Source organism: Salvelinus fontinalis, chromosome 39, assembly GCF_029448725.1.
Source record: "Salvelinus fontinalis isolate EN_2023a chromosome 39, ASM2944872v1, whole genome shotgun sequence".
Classification (NCBI taxonomy): Eukaryota; Metazoa; Chordata; class Actinopteri; order Salmoniformes; family Salmonidae; genus Salvelinus; species Salvelinus fontinalis.
Genome location: NC_074703.1, coordinates 24697384 through 24721298, shown reverse-complemented (window position 1 = coordinate 24721298; position 23915 = coordinate 24697384). Strand labels below are relative to the sequence as shown.

At 42.2% G+C, this 23915-nt stretch overlaps 1 protein-coding gene across 4 annotated transcripts in view; it reads right to left on the bottom strand.

Annotated features, from left to right (window-relative positions):
* The window catches only part of LOC129838763 (metabotropic glutamate receptor 8-like), a 370637-nt gene that overhangs the window by 41579 nt on the left and 305143 nt on the right, over window positions 1-23915 (bottom strand). For 3 of the 4 annotated variants that reach the window (XM_055905928.1, XM_055905924.1, XM_055905923.1), the window contains exons 7-8: window positions 11629-11829; window positions 11286-11336 (exon numbers count right to left, since the gene is read on the bottom strand). In XM_055905928.1, the coding sequence (XP_055761903.1) occupies window positions 11286-11336; window positions 11629-11829 (252 nt within the window). The remainder of the gene's footprint in view (window positions 1-11285; window positions 11337-11628; window positions 11830-23915) is intronic. The other variant, XM_055905925.1, reaches the window with a different exon arrangement.

Here is a 23915-nt window from a genome sequence, read left to right as displayed (position 1 = left end):
CTGACTCCACGGCTCCACGTCTCAGGGCCTAATTGTTTTGGCTCTTCTGCCCTCTCCATAGAAGGGTACTGGAGAGCCTCGTGTAGGGTGGCCCCCCGACCAAGACCACAATATGGTCGAAATGTAGGAGCTGGCACTACTGTACTGTAGCTCAATAAATACCTTTTTGTTAGGGTAGGAAAAAATGAGTGGATATTGTTCTATTTCTCTGGCCCGAGTTCTTTGTCCAGCGTCCTGTGCTTTTGTGGATGAGGATAAAATACTGTTATACAGGACGCTAAGATGGAGACCCGCTACACTGTGAATGTTCAGTTCCAATGAACGTAGCACTACCATGAGGGTTAGTAGTTGGATCAATACAGTCAATATCCTCACCAGTCTTCTAAACGAGAAGTATAGCGGTCCTTTGTGCATGTTTTCTTTCCTTCTATCTGAAGCGGGGGATTCTCACTCCACACTGTCAGGGGACAGGGTAGTTAATAAAGGATCATAAGAACACATCAATGTCATTCAACCACGCTCTACAGACAGACATACTGGAGCTGGGAACAATAGAGATGATTTTGGCTGGATGTTCCAACACCGAACGCGGAATGAAAGCGCTCTGCTTGTATCACGATGACTCATTTGACAGACAACAATGAAGTGCAGAGAAGAAAAGAGGGAGAGGAAGAAAAAGAAAAAAAAACACTTCTATCTCTCCATCCATCCATCGGAGGTTTCTGGGAGATTTTCTGAAAAGTTCCATTATCAAAAAAGGTATATTTTCTAAAAGGTTTTGCAGTTTTAGTTGAATGTATTCTGTCAAAGTTTTGCCCCGAAAGTGAAAGGCGTTTTTATTCCGTCCTTCCCACGCACCGAACTACAATTAAGGTTTCTCACAGACTGAAAAGGAATGGACCTTGGAAAAAGTTTCAGGAATAAAAGGGAAGAGATGAACATTGATGGTGAAGAGTGAAGACCCTATCAAGCTTTTCATTAGACCGCCCGAGGATTCATACAGGACAATGGAGGGGACCTGGGTAGTGGGAGGCGCTATGTCACACCACTCTGGGCTCTGTTCTAACAAACCTAACAGAATGGTCAATCTAAGCACAATTGGTAGCTCTGTAGATTCAGCGTTGTGTCCGAAATATTTTCTCTATTTCCACCATCCCAATTATAGGCGCGCTTGCTGGCGTTGACGCGAAAGGGATGTGTTTTGATGAATCGACAAGCGGGCGGGTGTGTCGAGGCTTGGCATCTCACTGGCCAATCAGAACGTGCTTCATGGCGAAATATGTGGTTGGTGTATTTACGGTCTTTTAGGGATTGCCTTGGAATCAACTCCGATTCCAATGTTAGTCCGTTATAGTTTAATAAATGGCTTACAGAAACGAAATAACAAAATGTAGACCTGTCCTTGTTAAACACATTCATTTGAACCCATTTGCCATCCACATTGTTTTTATTTAATGGTTTCAATAGCATTCACAGTGATGTAGGGGCTAGGCCTACTGTAAACTGCATTATGGCTGAGCACGGACATGCCAAACATTGTCAATAAGCAAGATTAAATTCATTATTGATAAGGCCTAAAAAGAGAACGAATAATTCGAATCAAATTTGAAATGAAACAGGCTGTTTTAAATAGGCTATGTCACACTTACAGGCACCGTCATTTCAACAATAAATACATGTCAATGTTTGGATAGGCTTCGTTTCCGCTGTCAAAATGTGTGCTGAAACCAACTGCGTTACCGCTAAAACTAGCTTTTGTTTGGTCTTAAATATCCCCATCAGCGCTGCCTGAAATTAGCACATTGGATCATGTTTTTAAGGATACTTCAAATATTCCCACCCCGCTCATCTGAGCGCAAGTGAGCTGATATAAGACAGGTAAATTGCTGAACCTGGCGTTGGGGCTGGAAAACGCCAGTGCGCCAGTTTTTACATGGCAAAATTGCAAACTAATGTGCGTTTGACACTGGCGCCGCCTTAACGTCAGCCGAAAAGCGAGCCCTGTGTGTCACTCTGTGTGGGGGCATGTTGGTTGCATTGAACACGTGTAATGTCCCTGTCCAGGAGCAGACCTAGGACATGTGTGGCTTCCTGTAACACACTCTGGAGATATAAACAGGACTACTAGGTTACGTCCCAAATTGAACCCTATTCCCTATATAGTGCACTACTTTTGACCAGGGCCTGTAGGTGGACTGTATTGTGCCATTTGGGACGTAGCCCTAGACTATCGTATTCATCAGAGCAAAAGTGGTGGGACACACATGTCCTCGGAAGCTGCAGGTTTGCCAATGTACCTTATATCCTTCATGTGAGAGACTGATTTAAGACATAAAGAGGTCTTTTGATAGCTGTCCTACAAAGTGTACAAAGACTTGTTGTGGCTATTTTTCTACATTCACTTCAGCTGCTCATTGAAAAACTGAATCACAATGGCCCGACAGCAACTGAAATGAGATTTTCTCGGCCCAATAACAGTCCCTAAATGTGTTACTTTACAGAGCGTTGTCACAATGACTTACAGTACTAGAGGGGATTTTGTTGGTAGGCAACAACAGAACAGGACGTTTCTAGATGAGAGAGGCACTTTGAGTTGAGATGATGAAAGAGACACTAGTCTGTTTGATATCTTGCTTGCATTCTGAGTCAATCCCTCCATGGTGATGACTGATGACTGATGACTGATGACTGATGACGGACCAGGGCGAAAAGGAGAGAGAAACAGAAAAGAGCAACACAACAGGGAAAACATCATCGACATTGAGCCAAATCTGAGGCATCATGTTTTTGGTCTAAGAAAATAGGAAATACCCGCAGCATATTTACACGTTTGAATAAAACTAACTCATCCAATGGCCTCTATCAAGTGATAACACAACGTCTGAAGTGGGCTGCTTACTAAGTAAGTGCTCGACATAAGACAAACAATGCGTCCTGAACGACACCCTATTCCCTAAGCAGTGCACCACTCTGTAGGGAATGCACTATATAGAGAACAGGGTACCATTTGGGACAGAACAAGAATGTCCTTTAGATGACTGTGGGGTGTAGGGTGTAGAGACTCAAGCTGAACAGAACAGGAGAACCGGTATCAGATGCAGTCCGCACAGTGTAGCGTGTGATTGCTGCTACAGGCACTGTTCCTTCTTGTCTTCCTTCCTCTGGATCTGCAATGCACCACCATCTGGGTGTGCATGTGTGTCTGGGTGTGTGCATGTGTGTCTGGGTGTGTGCATGAAAGGGAAAACATGAGAGATAGGTAAGGAGACGGGAGAAAAGGAGAGAAAAAAGAGGGAGAGAATGAGAGATAATGAGAAGATAAAGGAGAGCGGGAGGAGGGAAGAGAGAGATGGGAGGAGAGGGAGGGATAGAGCTAGGAAGTGCACGAGCAGGAAGGTGCTCTCTCCATCAGCATGAGTTTCTGTCGGAGTCAGAGAGCACATCGATAACACCTGAACACTGGAGGGAGGGAGATATACACACACACTGGGGGTCAGTGGAGGGGTCATCCAAGTGTCCAATCTCATGCTGCTGAGAAAGGTTAGATCCTCTGCAGGGTTCGGTGAGGAAGGATCATTAATAAGTGCACCGGCCAGTGTGTGTGTGTGTGTGTGTGTGTCTGCATGAGATATCTCCACGCCTGGCGTGTGTTTTCCCTAGATCGTTCTGAAACCTCACTACTGAATTAGGCTCTTCCTCTCGCTGGATTGATTTTCCGCCTGTGTCGGTAAGCAGGGGGATCGGGCCTATCGGATGAGCACAGCTCCTCTAAGTTGCATTTGATTGGTATGGATCCCTGGCCCCCTGCTGCGGCCATGTCAAAGGCACTCTGGATGGTCCGACTCAATGCCCCCCTATCGGCGCAGATGAGCTGCATACTAAACAACAGCAAGGTATAGAAGTGTGCTCTACTGACACACACTGACTTAAACTCTCTCGTCTTCCCGTCTCTCGCTCGTTCGCTCACACACACACACACACACACACACACACACACACACACACACACACACACACACACACACACACACACACACACACACACACACGTAACTTTATCCAATAACATCCGTAACCTTGCTATGCCAGACATGGTGTGGTATAAGAGGCTGTAGCTGAACAACACAAAACAACATACGTCTACAACATGATTCCCCAGTCCCCAGCCGAGAACACATTCACTCCGCTGGTATCGTTACTGTTTACCTCCTGTTCAACTTCAGAGGGGCAGAAATCGATACCAACGCAACATGCTGCTTCTCTGTGTAGTTAGCTTGAAAGCATCACGTCGAGTAGCCCCGGGCCTGTTGAAGACGAGATACTAGATGGAAACAACATCAACAGCCCTACAGCAATTCATCTTGTGCCTCTCGGCATTGAAAAACCAGCAGCAGTCAATAGAGAGATTTACTGATCTCTAGTAAGTAGTCTGGTAAAGTGCAGTTTGTCAGGCCTGCTCTCTGCTCCGTGCCCTTCTACATTCATCTCAGTCAAGTGGGCAGTGACATTTAGCTCTATTAAGGGAGGTTACTGTCTAAAATGGTGGTGAAGTACTATGTTACCCGTGTTTTTAGTATTCATCAGGGCTAGAATGGCCATAGTAGGACTTGAACCTGAAACCTTGTGTTATCAGCCCATTAGCTTATGGATTTCTATGGATTTTATATGACTGGGCATGGGCACAGCCATGGGTAGGCTTGGGAGGGTGTAGGCCCAACCATTGGGAGCCAGGGCCACCCGCTTGGGGAGTTTGGCCCAGCCAATCAGAATGAGTTTCTCCCCACAAAAGGGCTTTATTAAAGACAGAAATACTCCTCAGTTTCATCAGCTATCTGGGTAGCTGGCCTCAGATGATACCGCAGGTGAAGAAGCCGGATGAAGCGTGGTTACACGTTGTCTGAGGTTGTGAGTCCGGTTGGACGTACTGCCATATTCTCTAAAACAACGTTGGAGGCGGCTTATGGTAGAGAAATTAACATTCAGTTCTCTGGCAACAGCTCTGTTGGACATTCCTGTCGTCAGCATTCCAATTGCACGCACAATCTGTGGCACTGTGTTGTGTGACAAAACTGCACATTTTAGTGTCCGCTGTACAAGGTGCACCTGTGTAATGATCATGCTGTTTAATCAGCTTCTTGACATGCCACACCTGTGAGGTGGATTGATTATCTTGGCAAAAGAGAAATGTTCACTAACAGGGATGTAAACACATTAGTGCACAACATTTGAGAGAAATAAGCTTTTTGTGCGTATGGAACATTTCAGGGATCCTTTATCTCAGCTCATGAAACATGGGACCAACACTTTACATATTACGTTTATATTTTAGTTCAGTATAGCTATGGATGCTACAGTATTTACAATATTCCATTTTGTATTCAATCTTTGCCATGTGGATTTTGCTTAAGCCACTGGAGTGTAAAGTTTTGCTCAGTGTTTGTGATTGGACGACACTGCCACTCTATGAACAGAATTTTGACCTGATGCACTTACAGTCTTAAAACTGCCTCGTGGACGAAACTCATTTTGGATCGATCAGCACAAATTATGCAAATCACGGGAGTTGAATGGAAACATAACAACTAAGCAGGCTGCGAGATGAATAAATAATACCATAACCAAAAGAAGCAGAAAAATACATATTCAAATGAACTGTCTAATGTTATTTAGTGAGATGTATCGCCTACTTACAGTATGGTCTTCGGGGGCCGAGAGGAACAAAACAGTCAAATAATCACTCATAAAAACAAGTTTAAAGCATTACTGGAGTCTCAAGTCAAGCTCCAAGTTGTTTACCATCTGCAGCAAGCACAAAGTGTTGTAACTATGTTAGGAGAAGTGGATGGATACCCAATGGCACCTCTAGTTAAATAGCTCAACTACATAACACACAGAGCATTCGGAAAGTATTCAGACCCCTTAACTTTTTCCATATTACGTTACAGCCTTATTGTTAAATTGATTAAATTAAATATGTTGCTCATCAATTTACACACAACACCCCATAATGACAAAGCGAAAACAGTAAAAAAATATATTTTTATACCTTATTTACATAAGTATTCAGACCCTTTGCTATGAGACTCGAAATTGAGCTCAGATGCATCCTGTTTCCATTGATCATCCTTGAGATGCTTCTACAACTTGATTGGAGTCCACCTGTGGTAAATTCAATTGATTTCTCATGATTTGGAAAGTCACACACCTGTCTATATAAGGTCCCACAGTTGACAGTGCATGTCAGAGCAAAAACCAAGCTATGAGTTCGAAGGAATTGTCTGTAGAGCTCCGAGACAGGATTGTGTCGAGGCACAGATCTGGGGAAGGGTACCGAAAACTTTGTGCAGCATTGAAGGTCCCCAAGAACACAATAGCCTCCATCATTCTTAAATGGAAGAAGTTTGGAACCACAAAGATTCTTCCTAGAGCTGGCCGCCTGGCCAAACGGAGCAATCGGGAGAGAAGGGCCTTGGTCAGGGAGGTGACCAAGAACCCGATGGTCACTCTGACAGAGCTCCAGAGTTCCTCTGTGGAGATGGGAGAACCTTCCAGAAGGACAACCATCTCTGCAGCACTCCACCTATCAGGCCTTTATGGTAGAGTGGCCAGACAGAAACCACTCCTCAGTAAAAGGCACATGACAGCCCGCTTGGAGTTTGCCAAAAGGCACCTAAAGGACTCTCAGACCATGATGAACAAGATTCTCTGGTCTGTTGAAACCAAGATTAAACACTTTTGACTGAATGCCAAGTGTTACGTCTGGAGGAAACCTGGCACCATCTCTACGGTGAAGCATGGTGGTGGCGGCATCATACTGTGGGGATGTTTTTCAGAGGCAGGTATTGAGAGATTAACAGCAAAGTACAGAGATATCCTTGATGAAAACCTGCTCCAGAGCGCTCAGGACCTCAGACTGAGGCGAAGGTTCACCTTTCAACAGGACAATGACCCTAAGCACACAGCCAAGACAACGCAGAAGTGGCTTCGGGACGAGTCTCTGAACGTCCTTGAGTGGCCCAGCCAGAGCCCAGACTTAAATCCGATCTAACACCTCTGGAGAGACCTGCCAATAACTGTGTAGCGATACTCCACATCCAACCTGACGAAGCTTGAGTGGATCTGCAGAGAAGAATGGGAGAAACTCCCCAAATACAGGTGTGCCAAGCTTATAGCGTCATACCCAAGAAGACCTGAGGCTGTAATCACTGCCAAAGGTGATTCAACAAAAATGTCTAAACCAGTTTTTCTTTGTCATTACTGGGTATTGTGATGTCATTATGGGGTATTGTGATGTCATTATGGGGTATTGTGATGTCATTATGGGGTATTGTGTGTCGATTGATGCGGGGGAAAAACTATTTAATCCATTTCAGAATAAGACTGTAACGTAACAAAATGTGAAAAAAGTGGCCTGAATACTTTCCGAATGCCCTGTATACAATATTATGTACACATAATAAGGCACAAAATAAATTAATATAGCCTGGTAAATCAGGTAAAGGAAGCAGGATAAGTTAACCTGTTGGGGATGGGGGCGCTGTTTAGACTATTTATGCTAATGTGGCTAATTTTTTAAACGGCTTCCCACAAAATCCTTGATCGTACAATATGCATATTATTATTATTATTGGATAGAAAACAGTCTATAGTTTCTATAGGAGTTGAAATTTTGTCTCTAAGTGGAACAGAGCCCATTCTACAGCAATTTCCCTGACATGGAGTCAGATTTGAGAAACGTTGGCCACTTTTCTGAAGTCATTTAAAAGGGCTCTGTCGTTGCTATGACTATACGGACACTTCTTACGTCTTCCCCTGGATGCCTTTACGTGATGACGATTCCAACGGGCTCGATTGCTCGTTCACAGGCCCTACAAATGAAAAAAACCTTTAGCTAGCAAGTCTTTTCTTGCTGCGTAACGCGCGTGGAAGACACCGACCCTCTCCTGTTCCAAGCGTTAGTTTAGCCTGTTATATTTCTCCGGTCATCTTTTCACTCATTATAGGAGTTACAAACATCACAAAGTAGTTAATTTAACCTGTTGGGGATGGGGGCGCTGTTTAGACTATTTATGCTAATGTGGCTAATTTTTTAAACGGCTTCCCACAAAATCCTTGATCGTACAATATGCATATTATTATTATTATTGGATAGAAAACAGTCTATAGTTTCTATAGGAGTTGAAATTTTGTCTCTAAGTGGAACAGAGCCCATTCTACAGCAATTTCCCTGACATGGAGTCAGATTTGAGAAACGTTGGCCACTTTTCTGAAGTCATTTAAACGGGCACTGTCGTTGCTATGACTATACGGACACTTCTTACGTCTTCCCCTGGATGCCCTTACGTGATGACGATTCCAACGGGCTCGATTGCTCGTTCACAGGCCCTACAAATGAAAAAAACCTTTAGCTAGCAAGTCTTTTCTTGCTGCGTAACGCGCGTGGAAGACACCGACCCTCTCCTGTTCCAAGCGTTAGTTTAGCCTGTTATATTTCTCCGGTCATCTTTTCACTCGTTATAGGAGTTACAAACATCACAAAGTAGTTAATTTAAAGCGTTTTATAGCAATTTATATCCGTTTAGTGCGATTTTGGGACATTTATTTTTGCAACGATGTGAAAAGTTGGGAACGCTTTTCAGTTCATCCCGAACGTAGTTGACATTTCCACATGGCAAGAGGACAGCTTTCCACCAAAAGACGATTTCTCCCAAGAAAGGATCCTTTGCCCAAGATACTGATGGAAGAACAGCTCAAGGTAGGACATTTTTATTATGATAAATCGTGTTTCTGTCGAAACATTTTAGTGGCTTAGGACGCCATGTTTTTTGACGTAGCTTCGATTGGCGCAAACTGTATTGAAAAGTAAGGATAAATTAAAAAATGTAATAACGCAATTGTATTAAGAATTAAATTGTCTATCAATCCCTGTCCACCCTATATTTTTTAGTCACGTTTATGAGTATTTATGTATAAGAGTAGATCACTGTCTAAGTGGCGCAAGGACGTTTTCTTTACCAGCTTGTCTACATTTCACATTGTCTAACCATGATTTTGGTGGCTAAATATAAACATTTTCGATCAAACTGTATATGCATGTTGTAATGTGATGTTACAGGAGTGTCATCGGAAGAATTCTGAGAAGGTTAGTGAAAAAATTAATATCTTTTGGCGATGTTGACTTTTATCGCTCACTTTGGCTAGAATCAATGCTGGGCTGCTAATTGCTATGTGCTAAGCTAATATAACGATTTATTGTGTTTTCGCTGTAAGACACTTAGAAAATCTGAAATATTGTCTGTATTCACAGGATCTGTGTCTTTCGATTCGTGTATGCTGTGTATTTTTACGAAATGTTTGATGATTAGTAGTTAGGTAAACACGTTGCTCATTGTAATTATTCTAGTCCATTTGTGATGGTGGGTGCAATTGTAAACTATGCCATATACCTGAAATATGCACTTTTTTCTAACAAAACCTATCCCATACCATAAATATGTTATCAGACTGTCATCTAATGAGTTTTTTTGTTGGTTAGGGGCTATAAATATCTTAGTTTAGCCGAATTGGTGATGGCTACTGGTGTTGGTGGACAAATAAAAGATGGTGGATTATGCTAATGTGTTTTTAGGTAATAGATGTACATCTTTACATATTGTGTCTTCCCTGTAAAACATTTTAAAAATCGGAAATGTTGACTGGATTCATAAGATCTGTGTCTTTCATTAGCTGTATTGGACTTTAATGTGTGAAAGTTAAATATTTTAAAAAAATATTTTTTTTGAATTTCGCGGCACTGGTTTTTCAGTGGGGGGGGGGGGGGTGTGCCGCTAGCGCCACGCTGATCCTAGACAGGTTAAAGCGTTTTATAGCAATTTATATCCGTTTAGTGCGATTTTGGGACATTTATTTTTGCAACGATGTGAAAAGTTGGGCACGCTTTTCAGTTCATCCCGAACGTAGTTGACATTTCCACATGGCAAGAGGACAGCTTTCCACCAAAAGACGATTTCTCCCAAGAAAGGATCCTTTGCCCAAGATACTGATGGAAGAACAGCTCAAGGTAGGACATTTTTATTATGATAAATCGTGTTTCTGTCGAAACATTTTAGTGGCTTAGGACGCCATGTTTTTTGACGTAGCTTCGCTTGGCGCAAACTGTATTGAAAAGTAAGGATAAATTAAAAAATGTAATAACGCAATTGTATTAAGAATTAAATTGTCTATCAATCCCTGTCCACCCTATATTTTTTAGTCACGTTTATGAGTATTTATGTATAAGAGTAGATCACTGTCTAAGTGGCGCAAGGACGTTTTCTTTACCAGCTTGTCTACATTTCACATTGTCTAACCATGATTTTGGTGGCTAAATATAAACATTTTCGATCAAACTGTATATGCATGTTGTAATGTGATGTTACAGGAGTGTCATCGGAAGAATTCTGAGAAGGTTAGTGAAAAAATTAATATCTTTTGGCGATGTTGACTTTTATCGCTCACTTTGGCTAGAATCAATGCTGGGCTGCTAATTGCTATGTGCTAAGCTAATATAACGATTTATTGTGTTTTCGCTGTAAGACACTTAGAAAATCTGAAATATTGTCTGTATTCACAGGATCTGTGTCTTTCGATTCGTGTATGCTGTGTATTTTTACGAAATGTTTGATGATTAGTAGTTAGGTAAACACGTTGCTCATTGTAATTATTCTAGTCCATTTGTGATGGTGGGTGCAATTGTAAACTATGCCATATACCTGAAATATGCACTTTTTTCTAACAAAACCTATCCCATACCATAAATATGTTATCAGACTGTCATCTAATGAGTTTTTTTGTTGGTTAGGGGCTATAAATATCTTAGTTTAGCCGAATTGGTGATGGCTACTGGTGTTGGTGGACAAATAAAAGATGGTGGATTATGCTAATGTGTTTTTAGGTAATAGATGTACATCTTTACATATTGTGTCTTCCCTGTAAAACATTTTAAAAATCGGAAATGTTGACTGGATTCATAAGATCTGTGTCTTTCATTAGCTGTATTGGACTTTAATGTGTGAAAGTTAAATATTTTAAAAAAATATTTTTTTTGAATTTCGCGGCACTGGTTTTTCAGTGGGGGGGGGGGGGGGGGTGCCGCTAGCGCCACGCTGATCCTAGACAGGTTAAGATAATTAGTAGAGAAATTTGAAGAGAGCAGTAATATTAGTATTAGTAGTATTAACTATTTCAGTGAGAGCCAGTAAAGGGAGGTATCACTGAGAAGGTATAGCATGGGTAACCCTACGCACTCTGTGGGAGGACTGCTCTCAGAGAGGATGGGTCGTGGCTCATGGAGGACACTAGGGGGAAACAAAATGGTGCAAAACGTAAATCATTTCACTAACTGCTTCATGAACTACCCTGTAGTCAAAGCTTGAATGCTCAAGATGTCCTCTGATAAGGAGTGGGGGGGAAGCAAAAGGAGGCATGTATGCAGTGGCTTTTGATGAGGGAGTGGTGTGTGACTCGAAGTTGATGTTGTGGATATGGCTAAGAAGTGTGTGTGTGTGTGTGTGTGTGTGTGTGTGTGTGTGTGTGTGTGTGTGTGTGCGTGCGTGCGTGTCTGCACGTGTGCGCCCGTGCTCTACTTACCATTAAAGTTGACAGCTCTGATATGGCTGAGTAGTTCCTTGCCATCGATGTTGGCCATCTTTGGGCACAGGCCTGGGTATCCATAGCAGAGTTCCCGGTGCATCCGGTGCAGGGCATGGGCCATAGCATACACAGCATCCATCACAAACTGCACCTTCCCCTCCTGCTCGTAGCTCGAGTCCCGACCAACCTTCTCCAGACCTGGGAGAGAGGAGAGAGACAGATGGACAGTCAGCTACACTGTGGGTGGAAACATCCAAGTGTCTATTTGGCAAAAGATGCTAAATGTATAACATTACATTATAATATCATTTTGGTGAGGGGAAAAAAACAATGACCTTGGTCCCACTGCTTTCACACAAACACAAACATCTGTCACATGTTGTCTTATTCAGTTGAGCACACACACAGTGACACACACACACACACTGACACACGCGAGCACACACACACACACACACAAACTCACTTTCTTTCTAATGCAGTTGAATATGTGCTTATGTAACTGATAGCATCATTAGCATAATTAGCTAATAAAGAGGCGAAAGCACAAACTCCTTGATGCGTAAACATGAACATCTCTAATTTATTAGGATGCCTTTCCACCATTTTCATCAACGTTATTAAAGTGGAACTGCAAAAGAAAATGGAAAAAGGGTAGATTTTCAGAAGCAACTCATTTTTATTGAATTCTTTCAGCTTTTAACTCAGCGTTTTACTCAGTACAAGCCCTCGGGCAAAAAAAGCTAAACATTTGTAAATAAAAAATTTGCCCGGGCTAGGTGAATTAACAAGAGTCTTCAATCACTACACGTGTCTGTGTGGAATTAATAGGCTCGAAGAAGGAAATCCAATTCAGTTTTATAGCGGCTTCCAAACAGCAGGCGAGTCTCACGTGAAGGTGATGCATTAGTAGGAGCAGAAACACAAACACACACACACACACACACCTGGTTATTCTTTATGAAGGATACAGAGACCAAACAACTAAGGACATTGTGGGCCCACTGGAGCCATCATAGAAATCCGTCCCAATAGTTAAAAGCCCCTCAAATCGACAGGACTCAAATCAGAAGTACTGCTTCCCCCTCGGTCCCGAGCCATCCACTCCACTCCTAGGTAATCCCACCAGGTATAGGCACTGACTATAGAGGAACTGACTCTGTTTATCCCAAATAGGATCTGTGAGCTTATCCTATCGGAAAGAGCTCCCAGTGCCTTAGAGCGTATAACATGAATAAAGAAGCAGTCCTCTGACATAACCCAAGCCAGTAAAGAAACACTTGGGACAGGCGCTGAGCCATCTGACTCAATCTGAATTCCATCCTGGCTTTGGCTTGACACGCTGGAGCGATAGCTCCTGTATCACTACTAAGCCCCAGACACACTGTCACGCTAGTATAAAGGAATTTGGAGACAGGTGCAGGAATACACAATAGGGGTTTTTAATACACCCAAAGCAAACGTGCATACAAAAACACTGGGCTGTACCCAAACAAAGAAGCGAGGGTTAACCTCGTTGAACGACACGGGCCAATACGCAGCATAACAGCTGCACCAACGCAAAGGTAATCACACCACCAACGGACATGGGAACAATATCCGACAAAGACAGAGGGAACAGAGGCCACATATACAGTTGAAGTCGGAAGTTTCTAAACTCATTCCTGACATTTAATCCTAGTAAAAATTCCTTGTCTTAGGTCAGTTAGGATCACCACTTCATTTTAAGAATGTGAAACGTCAGAATAATAGTAGAGAATGATTTATTTCAGCTTTTATTTCTTTCATCACATTCCCAGTGGGTCAGAAGTTTACATACACTCAATTAGTATTTGGTAGCATTGCCTTTAAATTGTTTAATACAATTGCGTTATTACATTTTTTAATTTATCCTTACTTTTCAATACAGTTTGCGCCAAGCGAAGCTACGTCAAAAAACATGGCGTCCTAAGCCACTAAAATGTTTCGACAGAAACACGATTTATCATAATAAAAATGTCCTACCTTGAGCTGTTCTTCCATCAGTATCTTGGGCAAAGGATCCTTTCTTGGGAGAAATCGTCTTTTGGTGGAAAGCTGTCCTCTTGCCATGTGGAAATGTCAACTGCGTTCGGGATGAACTGAAAAGCGTGCCCAACTTTTCACATCGTTGCAAAAATAAATGTCCCAAAATCGCACTAAACGGATATAAATTGCTATAAAACGCTTTAAATTAACTACCTTATGATGTTTTTAACTCCTATAACGAGTGAAAAGATGACCGGAGAAATATAACAGGCTAAACTAACGCTTGGAACAGGAGCGGGTCGGTGTCCAGCACGCGCGTTACGCAGCAAGGAAAGACTTGCTAGCTACAGGGTTTTTTGATTTATAGGGCCTGTGAACGCGCAATCGACCCCATTGGAATCGTCATCACGTAAAGGCATCCAGGGGAAGACGTAAGAAGTGTCCGTATAGTCATAGCAATGACAGTGCCCTTTTAACTGACTTCAGAAGAGTGGCCAACATTTCTCAAATCTGACTCCATGTCAGGGAAATTGCTGTAGAATGGGCTCTGTTCCACTTAGAGACAAAATTTCAACTCCTATAGAAACTATAGACTGTTTTCTATCCAATAATAATAATAATATGCATATTGTACGATCAAGGATTTTGTGGGAAGCCGTTTCAAAAATTAGCCAAATTAGCATAAATAGTCTAAACAGCGCCCCCATCCCCAACAGGTTAACCTGTTGGGGATGGGGGCGCTGTTTAGACTATTTATGCTAATGTGGCTAATTTTTTAAACGGCTTCCCACAAAATCCTTGATCGTACAATATGCATATTATTATTATTATTGGATAGAAAACAGTCTATAGTTTCTATAGGAGTTGAAATTTTGTCTCTAAGTGGAACAGAGCCCATTCTACAGCAATTTCCCTGACATGGAGTCAGACTTGAGAAATGTTGGCCACTTTTCTGAAGTCAGTTAAAAGGGCACTGTCGTTGCTATGACTATACGGACACTTCTTACGTCTTCCCCTGGATGCCTTTACGTGATGACGATTCCAACGGGCTCGATTGCGCGTTCACAGGCCCTACAAATGAAAAAACTCTGAAGCTAGTCATTCTTTGGGAGCTGCGTAACGCGCGTGGAAGACACCGACCCTCTCCTGTTCCAAGCGTTAGTTTAGCCTGTTATATTTCTCCGGTCATCTTTTCACTCGTTATAGGAGTTACAAACATCATAAAGTAGTTAATTTAAAGCGTTTTATAGCAATTTATATCCGTTTAGTGCGATTTTGGGACATTTATTTTTGCAACGATGTGAAAAGTTGGGCACGCTTTTCAGTTCATCCCGAACGTAGTTGACATTTCCACATGGCAAGAGGACAGCTTTCCACCAAAAGACGATTTCTCCCAAGAAAGGATCCTTTGCCCAAGATACTGATGGAAGAACAGCTCAAGGTAGGACATTTTTATTATGATAAATCGTGTTTCTGTCGAAACATTTTAGTGGCTTAGGACGCCATGTTTTTTGACGTAGCTTCGCTTGGCGCAAACTGTATTGAAAAGTAAGGATAAATTAAAAAATGTAATAACGCAATTGTATTAAGAATTAAATTGTCTATCAATCCCTGTCCACCCTATATTTTTTAGTCACGTTTATGAGTATTTATGTATAAGAGTAGATCACTGTCTAAGTGGCGCAAGGACTTTTTCTTTACCAGCTTGTCTACATTTCACATTGTCTAACCATGATTTTGGTGGCTAAATATAAACATTTTCGATCAAACTGTATATGCATGTTGTAATGTGATGTTACAGGAGTGTCATCGGAAGAATTCTGAGAAGGTTAGTGAAAAAATTAATATCTTTTGGCGATGTTGACTTTTATCGCTCACTTTGGCTAGAATCAATGCTGGGCTGCTAATTGCTATGTGCTAAGCTAATATAACGATTTATTGTGTTTTCGCTGTAAGACACTTAGAAAATCTGAAATATTGTCTGTATTCACAGGATCTGTGTCTTTCGATTTGTGTATGCTGTGTATTTTTACGAAATGTTTGATGATTAGTAGTTAGGTAAACACGTTGCTCATTGTAATTATTCTAGTCCATTTGTGACGGTGGGTGCAATTGTAAACTATGCCATCTACCTGAAATATGCACTTTTTTCTAACAAAACCTATCTCATACCATAAATATGTTATCAGACTGTCATCTAATGAGTTTTTTTGTTGGTTAGGGGCTATAAATATCTTAGTTTAGCCGAATTGGTGATGGCTACTGGTGTTGGTGGACAAATAAAAGATGGTGGATTATGCTAATGTGTTTTTAGGTAATAGATGTACATCTTTACATATTGTGTCTTCCCTGTAAAACATTTTAAAAATCGGAAATGTTGACTGGATTCACAAGATCTGTGTCTTTCATTAGCTGTATTGGACTTTAATGTGTGAAAGTTAAATATTTTAAAAAAATATTTTTTTTGAATTTCGCGGCACTGGTTTTTCAGTGGGGGGGGGGGGTGTGCCGCTAGCGCCACGCTGATCCTAGACAGGTTAACCTGTTCTGGCTGCACGCTGAATATTGAAAAAACTGGAAAATGTGTGCACATTTTCAAACGGCCTCCTAAGAAACTTTTTATTTTCCAATATGCATATATTTACTACTGTTGGATAGATAACAGTCTGTAGTTTCTAAAAAGGTTTGAATTGTTTCTCTAAGTCGAACAGAAATATTTTTACAGCCATTTTCCCAGCCGAATTGAGTTTCCCAAAATGCGATGTGTCTCTTTAAGACCTTCTCTATAAAAGGCCATTTGACTTGGGACCATAGGGACACGTCAGGGGTGTACGTCAGACTGTAATGCGGAAGTGAGAATTGAAAGGGGTCGAATATCTCGTCCCTGGACTGAATAACAGAACTTCTTGTGAGACATGCGCAGTTAAAATAAAAATCCGGGCGCGAAGGATAATTTGATCTCGGCTTCTGGAACAAGGTAGATAACTTTGAATATGATGCCTGACTACGATATTATTTGCTACATGTCACAAAATCATCCTAAAGGTTGTTTTTTCAATATACTTTAATTATATTATTGCAATTTATTCTGGACTTTAGATGTGAAACGACGGAAGAATTTTTTGAAGAAACGCTTTCTGGCGCAGCAATGCTACCGTGCTAGCTAACCAAAGAGGGAAATCATTCGTTCTGGAACCCAACTAAAGACTCTACTGGACATTGGACCCCGTTACAACATTCTGATGGAGTACCAAGAAAGATAAGACCCAATTTGGGATGCTTTTTCATATATATGTCGAACTGTTGAATGCTAACGCTGCTAACTATGCTAGGCTAGCGCTTGACTAGAATCAATGCTGCCTTATGCTAGCTTATGATGTTAGCTAATATAACGATATATTGTGTTTTCGCTGTAAAACACTTCAAAAATCGGAAATGTTGTCTGTATTCACAAGATATCTGTCTTTCATTAGTTATCCACCATATGTTTTTCTGAAATGTTTTATGAGGTGTAATTAGTAGCCGACGTTGGTGTATGTATTTTCTCTGGCTACTCCCGGCTGGATTCAGACTGTAGCTATGTATTAGCATTTTTGGGTAGCATCAATGTAAAACAGATTTATAGCTAAAATATGCACTTTTTATGAACAAAACATAGATTTATTGTGTAACATGTTATATGACTGTCATCTGAGGTCGTTTTTTCTGGGCTCTTTAGGTTGGTTTTAGTTTATTTCGGTTGGTTGTGCATGCTACTTCAATCATAATTCATACTTCATAATCATAATTCATACGTGTCTGTCCACTTTTGTATTTGGTGGTGAGCTAACATAAATATATGTGGTGTTTTCTCTGTAAAACATTTAAAAAATCGGACATGTTGGCTGGATTGACAAGATGTTTATCTTTCAAATGCTGTATTGGACTTGTTAATGTGTAAAAGTTAAATATTTTTAAAAAATAGATTTTGAATTTCGCGCTCTGCAGCTGTTGTCATTTTCGGTCCGAGGTCGGGCTTGCACCCCAAACAGGTTAAGCCACCCTAAAGCCACCTCATGATGCTGTCTATTTTGTGAAGTGCACTAGTCCCTCCTGCAGCAAAGCACCCCGACAACATGATGCTGCCACCCCCGTGCTTCATGGTTGGGATGGTGTTCCTAGGCTTGCAAGTCTCCCCCTTTTTCCTCCAAACATAACAATGGTCATTATAGCCAAACAGTTCTATTTTTGTTTCATCAGACAAGAGGACATTTCTCCAAAAAGTACAATTTTGTCCCCATGTGCAATTGCAAACCGTAGCCTGGCTTTTTTATGGTGGTTTTGGAGCAGTGGCTTCTTCCTTGCTGAGCGGCCTTTCAGGTTTCTTTACAGGGTCCTTTGCTGTTGTTCTGGGATTGATTTGCACTTTTCGCACCAAAGTACGTTCATCTCTAGGAGACAGAACGCGTCTCCTTCCTGAGCGGTATGATGGCTGTGTGGTCCCATGGTGTTTATACTTGTGTACTATTGTTTGTACAGATGAATGTGGTACCTTCAGGCGTTTGGAAATTGCTCCCAAGGATGAACCAGACTTGTGGAGGTCTACAATTGAGGTCTTGGCTGATTTCTTTTGATTTTCCCATGATGTCAAGCAAAGAGGCACTGGGTTTGAAGGTAGGTCTTGAAATACATCCACAGGTACACCTCTAATTGACTCAAATGATGTCAATTAGCCTATGAGAAGCTTCTAAAGGCATGACATCATTTTCTGGAATTTTCCAAGCTGTTTAAAGGCACAGTCAACTTAGTGTATGTAAACTTTTGACCCTCTCGAATTGTGATACAGTGAATTATAAGTGAAATAATCTGTCTGTAAACAGTTGTTGGAAAAATTACTTGTGTCATGCACAAAGTAGATGTCCTAACCGACTTGCCAAAACTATAGTTTGTTAACAAGATTTTTGTGGAGTGGTTGAAAAACGAGTTTTATTGACTCCAACCTAAGTGTATGTAAACTTCAGACTTCAACTGTATAACATGCTAATCAGGGGAAATGGGAACCATTGTGTGTAATCAGACAAGACAGTACTGGGGTTATGATAATGAATCCCATTCAGTGAAGCCTAGAAAGCCGGAGACGTAAACCTCCTGAACTGGTGAACAGAATGAGCATCAGTACCAGGGGGATCTGTGACACACACAGCATAAACCCTACAGTCACACACACACACACACACACACACACACACACACACACACACACACACACACACACACACACACACACACACACACACACACACACACACACACACACACACACACACACACACACACACACACACACACACACACATATACACACACACACACACACCAGGCTTACGGTCCAGCCAACCATATAGCCAATCACTATGTTGAGCTGCTCAAAAAGAAAATGGCATCCACCTCATCTCAGTCCCCAGAGAAGACTACACAGGGTGCATCCTATTCCCTATATAGTGTACCCATAGGGCTCTGGTCAAAAGTAGGGCACTATATAGGGAATAGGGTGCCATTTCAGGTGCAGGCATGGAGGACTAGATACCTTCTGCATTCCCTCTACTGACTTACTTAGAGATTCCCTCAATGATCGGCTATGAAAAGCCAACTGACATTTACACCTGAGGTTTTTCGACTTACAGTGGTGGAGCTACTGCCGTTACAGAAGACAATGCTGTTACATTTCCTTCGATTGCATCATTACAGTTTATTTCCCCCCCCAGCTGACTGGCTGGCAAGGTGAGGTGCAGTAGTTGTCATGTTTACTGTCTGTCTGTCCCTGTCTGTCCCTGTCTGACACACAGGAGATTCAACCTTGGGGTGGCAGGTAGCCTAGTGGTTAAAGCGTTGGGCCAGTAACCGAAAGATTGCTGGATCGAATCCCTACGCTGACAAAGTAAAAATCTGTCGTTCTGCCCCTGAACAAGGCAGTTAACCCACTGTTCCTAGGCCGTCATTGTAAATAAGAATTTGTTCTTAACTGACTTGCCTAGTTAAATAAATCAAATCAAATTTGGTTCAATTAAAAAATACACATATACACACTCTCTCACACACACACTGCTGCCATTCCATCACTGTCAGCTCAGACAATGCCAGCCCTGCTAAATTTAATTTGCCCGTTCTGCTATGCTTTAATAATCTGTAAGAACACAGGCGGAAGGCAGGGAGAATTTACATAGCTCATTGTGACTGTGTAATAATAAGCCTGGCTATAGAGGCAGATATTTGTTCTCTTACAAACTAGCACACACACGAAGAAATGTGCACACATGAACAGCATGCTAGCAGTTACCATAGACTTCCAGTCATTGTGCTAACGCTAGTGGGTTGAGTGGGTTGACGCATCACTTGAGTGGGTTGAGTCACTGATGTGATCTTCCTGTCTGGGTCCTCCCTTGGGTTGTGCCGTGGCGGAGATCTTTGTGGGCTATACTCGGCCTTGTCTCAGGATGGTAAGTTGGTGGTTGAAGATATCCCTCTAGTGGTGTGGGGGCTGTGCTTTGGAAAAGTGGGTGGGGTTATATCCTGCCTGTTTGGCCCTGTCCGGGGGTATCGTCGGACGGGGCCTCAGTGTCTCCCGACCCCTCCTGTCTCAGCCTCCAGTATTTATGATGCAGTAGTTTATGTGTCGGGGGGCTAGGTTCAGTCTGTTATATCTGGAGTATTTCTCCTGTCTTATCCGGTGTCCTGTGTAAATTTAAGTATGCTGTCTCGAATTCTCTTTCTCGCTTTTTCTTTCTCTCTATCTTTCTTTCTTTCTCTCAGAGGACCTGAGCCCTAGGACCATGCCTCAGGACTACCTGTCCTGATGATTCCTTGTTGTCCCCAGTCCACCTGGCCGTACTGCTGCTCCAGTTTCAACTGTTCTGCCTGCGGCTATGGAACCCTGACCTGTTCACCGGACGCACTACATGTCCCAGACCTGCTGTTTTCAACTCTCTATAGACAGCAGGAGTGGTAGAGATACTCTGAATGATCGGCCATGAAATGCCAAATGACATTTACTCCTGAGGTGCTGACCTGTTGCGCCCTCGACAACCACTGTGATTATTATTATTTGACCTTGCTGGTCATCTATGAACATTTGCACATCTTGGCCATGTTCTGTTATAATCTCCACCTGGCACAGCCAGAAGAGGACTGGCCACCCCTCATAGCCTGGTTCCTCTCTAGGTTTCTTCCTGGGTTCTGAGAGGTTTCTTCCTAGGTTCTGGTCTTTCTAGGGAGTTTTTCCTAGCCACCATGCTTCTACACCTGCATTGCTTGCTGTTTGGGGTTTTAGGCTGGGTTTCTGTACAGCACTTTGTGACATCAGCTGATGTAAGAAGGGCTTTATAAATACATTTGATTGATATAAAAACATTTGATTGAGTTAGCAATTGCTCTAACATTACTTAGCAATTGTGCTAACACTAGTCAGCCACTTCCTTCAAACTACAGGCAGAGACTTACAAATGGAATCCACGAGTTTATCTGACTATCATTGCCAAAATGAAGTATCCCTTTAACTCTGCAAAGCCACAGCTATCCCACCACCCAGCAGGGTCTCATTCCTGCAGTGCTCTGAGATGAGGGTTTATTTAGAAAAGACACATCCAAACAATCTACCTGGTTTGGCACCAGCAACCAATCAAAGGTGATGTCTTTATATGTGAAGCAGCTCAACCAGTGCAATGCTGTCAGCAGCACTCTTCATTGCCAAAGCAACCATCAGGACCACAAAGCAAACGGTACAGGACAGGGTTGACTTACTTCAGGGCCCAAATTCATAAAGGAGTCGTCTCGGAGTAGGAGTGCTGATCTAGGATCAGTTCTGCCTTTTAGATCATAATGAATGAGATTACATGGACAGGGAGGATGTTATCCTAGATCAGCAGGACTCATACTCTGAGACGCTTCCCCTTCCAGGTCTCAGAGAAGGAGATGTCACTTAAGACAAGGTTACCTCACCTTTATTAACATCATGCATTGAAAAACACCAATCCCCCACACACACACATATCAGGACATAAAAAACCCAAAGACACACAAATATCAGGACATAAACAACCCACACACACACACCTCAGGACATAAACAACCCCCACACACACATATCAGGACATAAAAAACCCACACACACACACACATCAGGACATAAACAACCCACACACACACATCAGGACATAAACAACCCACACACACACATATCAGGACATAAATAACCCCCACACACACACATCAGGACATAAATAACCCCCACACACACACATCAGGACATAAACAACCCACACACACGCACATCAGGACATAAACAACCCCCACACATACATATCAGGACATAAACAACCCACACACACACATATTGGGACATAAACAACCCCCACACACACATATCAGGACATAAAGAACCCCCACACACACAAATATCCGGACATAAACACCCCCACACACACATATAATGGACATAAACAACCCACACACACATATCAGGACATAAATCACCCACACACACACATATCAGGACATAAATCACCCACACACACATATATCAGGACATAAACAACCCACACACACACATATCAGGACATAAACAACCCACACACACACATATAAGGACATAAATCATCCACACGCACAACTATCAGGACATAAACAACCCCCACACACACATATCAGGACATAAACAACCCCCCCCCCCCCCCCCCCCCCCCACACACACACACACACACATCAGGACATAAACAACCCACACACACACATATCAGGACATAAACAACCCACACACACACACACCGGGACATAAACAACCCCCACACACACATATCAGGACATAAAGAACCCCCACACACACATATCGGGACATAAACAACCCCCACACACACATATCAGGACATAAACAACCCACACATATCAGGACATAAACAACCCCCACACACACACACACATATCAGGACATAAACAGCCCCCACACACACATATCAGGACATAAACAACCCACACACACACACACACATATCAGGACATAAACAACCCCCCCACACACATATCAGGACATAAACAACACACACACACACATATCAGGACATAAATCATCCACACACACAACTATCAGGACATAAACAACCCACACACACACACACATCAGCACATAAACAACCCCCACACACAGATATCAGGACATAAACAACCCACACACACACACACACACATCAAGACATAAACAACCCACACACACACATATCAGGACATAAAAACCCACACACACACACACACATATCAAGACATAAACAACCCACACTCACAAATATCGGGACATAAACAACCCCCAAACACACATATATCAGGACATAAACAACCCACACACACACATATCAGGACATAAAGAACCCCCACACACAAATATATCAGGACATAAACAACCCACACACACAAATATCCGGACATAAACAACCCCCACACACACATATCAGGACATAAACAACCCACACACACACAAATCAGGACATAAACAACCCACACACACACAAATCAGGACATAAATCACCCACACACACAACTATCAGGACATAAACAACCCACACACACACACATATCAGAACATAAACAATACACATATACACATATCAGGACATAAAAAAAACCCACACACACATATCAGGACATAAATAACCCCCCCCACACACACATCAGGACATAAATCACCCACACAAATATCAGGACATAAGCAACCCACATACACACATATCAGGACATAAACAACCCACACACACACACATATCAGGACATAAATAACCCACACACACAACTATCAGGACATAAATAACCCCCCCACACACATATCAGGACATAAATAACCCCCACACACACATATCAGGACATAAACAACCCACACACACACATAGCAGGACATAAACAACCCACACACACACATATCAGGGCATAAATAACCCCCACACATACACATATCAGGACATAAACAACCCCCACACACACATATATCAGGACATAAATCACCCACACACACAAATATCAGGACATAAATCACCCACACACACATATATCAGGACATCATCAACCCACACACACACACGTATCAGGACATAAACAACCCACACACACACACATATCAGGACATAAATAACCCCCCCACACACACACACATATCAGGACATAAATAACCCCCACACACACACACATATCAGGACATAAATAACCCCCACACACACATATCCGGACATAAACAACCCCCACACACATTTCATGACATAAAT